Source organism: Kryptolebias marmoratus, linkage group LG14 (genome assembly GCF_001649575.2).
Source record: "Kryptolebias marmoratus isolate JLee-2015 linkage group LG14, ASM164957v2, whole genome shotgun sequence".
NCBI classification, from domain to species: Eukaryota; Metazoa; Chordata; class Actinopteri; order Cyprinodontiformes; family Rivulidae; genus Kryptolebias; species Kryptolebias marmoratus.
This window is the reverse complement of record NC_051443.1, coordinates 26,597,841-26,605,047: the sequence shown is the minus strand read 5'-3', so window position 1 is coordinate 26,605,047 and position 7,207 is coordinate 26,597,841. Positions and strand designations below refer to the sequence as shown.

The following is a 7,207-nucleotide window of genomic DNA, read 5'->3' as shown; positions in this document are numbered from 1 at the left end:
AAACAGAGACAGGTGGAGACAATCAGACAGGTGGAGACAATCAGATAAGGCTGTCTGTCTTTACAGAACATCTGATAAAAGTTGAAGGTTTCTGAATGAAAACAAGAACGAACCATCTGACTGAGAACCTTCACAGTTTCGGGACTGCAGGAGGTCAAAGGTCGCACCATTTCATCCAGGAGACCTGCACGGAGACAGAAGAAGAAAACTTGAAAAAGTCCCCAAACACAGACGGGTTTCTGAATGTTTCTGAGGGAGAGAAGAAGTCTTACAGTCCATGGAGCAGACCAGCAGATAGATGCTGTCCTTCACAGTTGAGGACACCTTGGACACCACGAGATCCATGAAGGATGAGATGGCCTCAGACTGAGGACGCTCATTTGGTTTTCCACTGCTCTGATCCAGCTGAAACCAGGAGGAGACCAGAGGTTCAATAAAACCCGATCCAATCAAGGTTCTAAAAGCAGAGAAGTGGTCCCACTCTCAGGTCTGGACTCTGGAGCTCCTCTGTCACGATCCTGATCAAATGTCAGAAAGAGTTAAACCTCTGAGGATGATGAAGGTCAGCTGTGGATCGTACCAGTTCCTCCAGCAGAGCCAGACCGTCCGGGACCTCCAGAACTTCTTGAAGTTTCTTGAGCAGATCATGACGAGTCGGAATGGGAAGCTCAGCCAGAGGATTCAGGAGATGCTCCTTCTCCTGAATTCCTGCAGAAAATCACCATCATCATCATTATCATCATCATCATTACCATCATCATCATCATCATCATCATCATCACTATCATCATCATTACCATGACTATCATCATCATCATCATCATCATCACTATCATCATCATCATCATTACCATCATCATCATCATCATCATCATCATCACCATCTTCACTACCATCATCACCATCATCATCATCACTATCATCATTATCATCATCATTATCATCACTATCATCATCATCATCATCACCATCATCATCATCATCACTATCATCATCATCACTATCATCATCATCATCATCATCATCATCACCATCACCATCATCATCATCATTATCATCATCATCATCATCATCACCATCTTCACTACCATCATCATCATCATCATCATCATCATCATCATCATCATCACTATCATCCTCATCATCATCCTCCTCAGGAACTGCAGTTGAAGTTCTTACCTTCTCTGACCTGCTGCAGCTTTGAAGGGCTGCTGCTGTCGATGAACAGCTCTGAAAACACAGAATCAAGTTAGGAAAATTTAAAACCAACTCATTGACCGGAAGCCTCTTCCATTACCGGTTCTACTTTAACTGACCAAAACAGAGTTTAGTTCTTCAGTGACCCCAAAAAGAGGAGGAACTAAAATGTTTCTAACATGGCATGGTATTTTAGAAGACCTGAAGGAGTGAAAACTGAGCCCATGAGCATGGAAAATATAAACAAAATAATGTCTTCCTAAATTATTGAGAGTAAATCCAACATGAGGCGGGTTATTTTCAGCCCTGAGACTTCATGCAGTGATCAAGAGTCTCCACCAGGGGTCGCCTTTACGGAGTCAAATTGACCCCAGAAGGCCACCATGAGCGTGCATGAAGTTTGTTGAGTAAACGTCTTATGAAGCTGCTAAATTCATAAAATGTTTACTCTCCAAACTCTGATTCAGCTGCGTTAGCTCCACTTGATCCGGGCTGGTGGTGGACTTGATCTGGGCTGGTGGTGGACTTGATCTGGGCTGGTGGTGGACTTGATCCGGGCTGGTGGTGGACTTGATCCGGGCTGGTGGTGGACTTGATTCGGGCTGGTGGTGGACTTGATCCGGGCTGGTGGTGGACTTGATCCGGGCTGGTGGTGGACTTGATCCGGGCTGGTGGTGGACTTGATTTGTTAAATTTATTCACAGACAGAAACAAAGTTGAACCTTAGAATGGTAACTGATTGTTTTGGTGTTTTTTAACCTTAGTTGAACCAGGAAGCTCCCATCAGGATAAAACCTCTCTCTTTAAAGGGAGTCCTGGGGTGATGTGGTGGGGAAGCTGGGTTTGAACCTGCAACCCTCCGGCTGGTGTTTGCCTGACCCTCAGTCACTCATGAGTTTTAATGCTAGATAAAATTGTAACACAGATCTTTTATTTAACTACCAACATTTAAAAAAGTAAAAGTCCAATAGAACAAAAACCTACCTCGTTTGGGGTTCCAGGGTTCAATCGGAATTTCTAAAGCACATAAGGACAGAGTTAGTGAAGAACACAAACACGTTTAACATGAACAGAGAGACTGTTCTCACCCATCTTCTGACCCTCCAACATGATCTCCCACAGGCCGTAAGCGAAGGTGGACTCTTCTGGGATAGTGAAGCTGGTCTCCTCCTTCCTGCTGCCCTGATGGGCCGAGTCAGAACCAGGAAAGTTTAAATTATTTACCCCAAAAACACAAAATACACAATCTATAGGTCTGCAGCAAGGAAGAGGTTTTTCAACCAGGACAGTCTGAGGCTGGAGAGGTCCCATCAGTCCATGGATCATGGAGGCAACAGGTCCAGGAGGGAAACCCAGACCAAAGAGATCTATACTCCCTGCTGTTTGAGACTCACTCCCATCCTGAAGGAAGCATTCAGAACCACAGCCTCAGACTCAGAAACATCAGAAACCCAAATCTTTGTTCTCTAACAGGAACGGTCACATCTTTGATAACATGTTCTCTAGAAGGCTCTTCGAGGTTCTGGGGCAGTTGTGGAGCAGTGGTAAGGCAGCGGCCTTGGGTATGATTCCCTGCCATGCCCGTTTGTTGTAGAGTCCTGGAGCGAGACACCTTATCCCTAACTGCTCCAGACACTGTAAACAGCTGCCTGCTGCTTGGCTTGTGAGGATCTCATGTGTGATGGGTCAAAAAAAAAGAAATGTCACCATCGTATGGGTACGTATGATGATGACAACATGCATCTTCTTCTGTCAGGACAGATCTTCTGATTGTACCGAGTATCTGCAGGGAACTCACCTTAAAGAGAAGATTCAGCATTTTCTGACAGGATGCTGACATGGACCCGCCATACTGGGACTTTCTGATCAGTTTCACAGGTCCGGTGTTGGAGATGGTCTCGTGAACAAACATCAGCTTTTCCTTCTGCTTCAGTTTCAGCAGCTTTAGCTTTCCTTCATTAATCTTCCTGACAACCAAGAGCAGCAGCAGGAAGCAGTTAGCATCTGTTTGGACCAGTGGTATCACCGCGGTGAACCGGACCGTACCTGTCGCTGAACTTGTTCCTCATCTTTTTAAGGTTGGCGTTGGTTTTCTTGATGCTGACAGGCTCAACCAGACCGTCCAGGGTGTCGGCGTTCGCAGAGATCTCAGCTTCTCCCACAGTTTCCTCTCTTACCCCCAGTTTGCCGGTCCCGCTGGTTTCTGCAGTCGTCATGAAGTCCTTCACCAGGACCTCCTCGCTGATCTCTGGCAGGAAGATGGCACATTTTTCAAATGAGGTGTGTTTCTGTCTGTTTGTGTGTCTGTGTGTCAGGTGACCCACCTGGAGAAAACTCCTCCTCCATCAGGTCAGGCAGGGTCAACATGATCCTTTGGTACTTTGGACACTGCCAGAAGTTTCTCTCGCTGACTTTAACCAGAGTCAGCAGCTCCATTTTTTCATTTAAATTGGAGTTGGAGATGAGAGTTTTTTCAAGTCCCACATTTTTGACGAAAGCTTTGGTTTCAGCAGCAAACATCGTCTGTGGACACAAAGAGACAAACAGATCACTGTAAACATGTTCAGCAGATCAAACATTTGGGTCTGATTTTAGATCAGATTTTATGGACCAAAGATATTTTATGTCTGTTAATATTAATAATATTATATTCAGGTTTTCCTTTCAGCCCTGCCTTTTTAAAATCTTATTTAGGTGTAAAACCAGTTTCCAGTTCAGTCTCTGAAGATTAAAGATGTTCAGAGGATCCAGTTTGACACCAAATGTGTCAGAAAATCATCAAAGTAATTAAAAACAGAAACATTTTCAGGGATTTTCAGATTTCTTCTCCTCGACTCGAGCAGAACATCATGAAACCAGTCAACCTCAGCTGCCAAGCACGGTATTGGAAGTGTCATGGTGAAGGATGTGTTGCAACCAAAATGACTCACAGAACCAACACCTCTCATAAAGAAAAACTGAAAACATCTGGCACTAAAATATGAAGAAACCATTCAAGGAGTCTGGAGGAATGTCGGTGATCCAGCCGTTGCTGGAACCACATCAAGAATTCACCAACAGCTGACAGAACCTCGTGGACCAGAGGTTACGTTGGGACACCTTTGCCAGGTTCTACAGTTTCATTCACAAACGTCCAGAGATGGACCATCACACGAGAGAAACCTGGATCAGGTGGGTCAGAATTCCAGAAGAAATGGGCCAAAAAGAAAAAGGAGCATCCAGTCCAAAAGCCCGGTTCTGGATGGATGGAAGAACCGGGAGTTTGCCATCCAAGAAAGAAGCTCCAGGTCCAGCAGAGAGGAAACCTTCTGGGACATTTAACGATCAGATGAGACAAAAATAAGCTCGATAACAAGTAAGCATGGAGGTGGTAGTATCATGCTCTGGGGCATCCTAGCATTTTTCTCTAAGACAATCCCAAAGGCTGAGGAAGAACAGGGAACAGGATCTGGTCCAGCTGCAGTTCTGATCCGTCCCCAGGACGACAGACGAAATCTGGACGTGTTGCTTGTTTGGACGTAAACTCTGGGACGCTGGTGAAGATTCTGTCCTCCGGGACACGGTAAGGACAGAGAAGGTTAAAAGACAAAAACAACTGGACTTCTGTTCTGCAGCTGAACTGAGGACAGAAGTCCAGTCGTTTTTGTTTTTTAACCTTTTCTTGTTAAAGCTGATGATCATCCGTTCTGCTCTGGACTGTTGTCAGTAGTTTTGTTTAAACTGAAGCAGAAGTCGTAATAAAAAGCAGAACTTTTAAAATCTGTATCAGTGAGTTAAATGTGACCGATGGTGTGTCAGAGTTACCATCACTATGGCAACGGAACATGAAACTTAGTTCTGTTTTTAGAATTTAACATTTTTTATTGTTTCATAAAGTTACCACCCACTTCACCTTCTGCTAGAAACTAATCACACATTTAAAGATTTTAGGCTTTTCAGGACCGTTTCATGATGTTTTTATTATTTCAGACACTGAAGCAGGATTATTTATTATTCATTTATCTTAACCTACCAAAGATAAGATCTAAAGTACAGCTACTATTTGTTTTACCTCTCAAATTATTACAAACAAACTTTATTTGAGCAGCAGAAACAGCAGCTCTACTAACGTTTCTCAGACAGGAATTAATCTTTAGTCTGAGCTGAAAACGAGTGAATCCTCCAACCTTTAAAGTCTTAAAGTTTCTCACCTTGATGGTTCTGTCAGCTGCAGCAGCCGTTGGGTTTTCAGGGTAATTTGTGTCACTTCTTCTCAGCAGCCTTTTATCTGCAGCTGTCTTGTGATTGGCATGTATGAAAATGAAAGATTTCCTGCAGCAGAAGTATTTTTCTCGTGAACACGAGTGTTTTCGGCGTGTCGCCTCCCTGCAGTTACATGGAGGGGTTAGGCAGCTCTGAGCTTTAATCAAGCAGGAAGTGACTCACAGCCTCAAGTCACAATAACATGAACAATCAGGGAGAATCATCAGAGGAAATGTTAAAATAGTCTCTTCTCCTGGGATCACATGAGCACAGATTTGGTTGTAGATGTGAAATCCAGGATTCTTTCTGTTGCTTCGTTACATCTTCCTGCAAGTGAAAAATAAAAAATAAGACCACTGTTATAGCAGCACGGTGGAGCAGGGATCAGAGGCAGAAGGTCGCAGGTTCTCCTCCTGGTCTTTCTGGGTGGAGTTTACATGATCTCTCCGTGGTTTTCTCCAGGTATTCCAGTTTCCTCCCACAGCCCCAAACCCTGCAGGTTGGGGTTAGAACATGTTGCAAATTAACTGAACTTATTTCATTGAGTATTTTTCAGTCCAGACTGCGATCTCTCGAGGTTAACTCTTTAAACTGTGATACTTTTTCATCATTTTTTGTATAATCTATTTGTAATTGTTGTGTAACTTGGCCAGGACTCCCTTGAAAAGAGTCTCTTAATCTCAGTGGGACGTTCCTGGTTAAATAAAGGTTAAATAAATAAAACAAAAGATTCAAGGTGCTTTAACGGTCCAGTCAGAGTCCAGAACCTCAGCCTGCCTGAGAGCAGAGAGCCGAGCAGAAACCTCGTTGTTTGGAGAGTTTAATGTTTAAATCAACAAACAGCAGGAATAAACTGACAGCATTCAGTTTATTCAGCATTTTATGACTTTTCTTTCCTGAAACACGCGATCAGAGATCCGTCATCACAGACACCTGATCACAGGAGAAGCTGCTCCTCGTTTTCTAAACTTACTTTTTCATTTTAATTCCATAAAGGAGTTTTAGGCTGAACGTAAAATCTGGAGTAAATGTGAGCTAAAAGTAAAAGTTTTGTAAATATCTGCATCGGTTTGATGTCAGCCTTTAACCAGGATTTGTTTAAAAACAGAATAAATGGAGCTGAGACCTCAGGTCTGCTTCCTGCAGAACCCTTTCCACCAACCTGCGGGTCTTCTGGGTCGACCTTGGATGGTTCAGCCTCTGGTGCAACTGCACCTCAGAGCTACCTGGCTGTGTTTACCTGTTGAACTGGAGCCAGGAACTTCTTTGGAAAAATGATTTAACTTGAAGAAATGAAAAGATTTTAATTACAGCTGGTTGGACAAGTTTGATCAGATGACATTCCTTCAGGCTGATGGGTTTCCTCTGAAGGCTGGCACCGAAGACAGATGGGCTGGAATTCTCCTCTGAGCGTTAATTTAAAATAAAACAACTTTTACAGAAGGTATTTGTTCAGAAATGAGTGATTCATCAGATTTATGATCTAACTGCAAACAGAATCCTTCCAGAACATTATGACCAGTCAAAGCAAACGATGTTCCTGAGGCAGAAAAATACAACAAACCAGTTACTGTGATTATCAGACAGATTTTACATTTTCATTTTATTAAACAGTTGTTGCTTCTGGTGCTTTCTGGATAATTAAACACAGGACCAGGTTTAGAGCTCCAACAGGACCAGGTTTAGAGCTCCAACAGGACCAGGTTTAGAGCTCCAACAGGACCAGGTTTAGAGCTCCAACAGGACCGGGTTTAGAGCTCCTAACAGG

At 43.5% G+C, this 7,207-nt stretch overlaps 1 protein-coding gene across 1 annotated transcript in view; it reads right to left on the bottom strand.

The window, feature by feature from the left end:
* LOC108245605 overlaps window positions 1-5,590 on the bottom strand; it is a 9,964-nt gene extending 4,374 nt beyond the window's left edge. The window contains exons 1-10 of the mRNA XM_017432652.3: window positions 5,388-5,590; window positions 3,522-3,720; window positions 3,244-3,445; window positions 2,996-3,164; window positions 2,286-2,379; window positions 2,182-2,214; window positions 1,180-1,230; window positions 581-708; window positions 273-405; window positions 114-184 (exon numbers count right to left, since the gene is read on the bottom strand). Coding sequence (XP_017288141.1) covers window positions 114-184; window positions 273-405; window positions 581-708; window positions 1,180-1,230; window positions 2,182-2,214; window positions 2,286-2,379; window positions 2,996-3,164; window positions 3,244-3,445; window positions 3,522-3,717 — 1,077 coding nt within the window. The 5' untranslated portion in view covers window positions 3,718-3,720; window positions 5,388-5,590. The remainder of the gene's footprint in view (window positions 1-113; window positions 185-272; window positions 406-580; window positions 709-1,179; window positions 1,231-2,181; window positions 2,215-2,285; window positions 2,380-2,995; window positions 3,165-3,243; window positions 3,446-3,521; window positions 3,721-5,387) is intronic.
* Window positions 5,591-7,207: the final 1,617 nt, after the last annotated feature.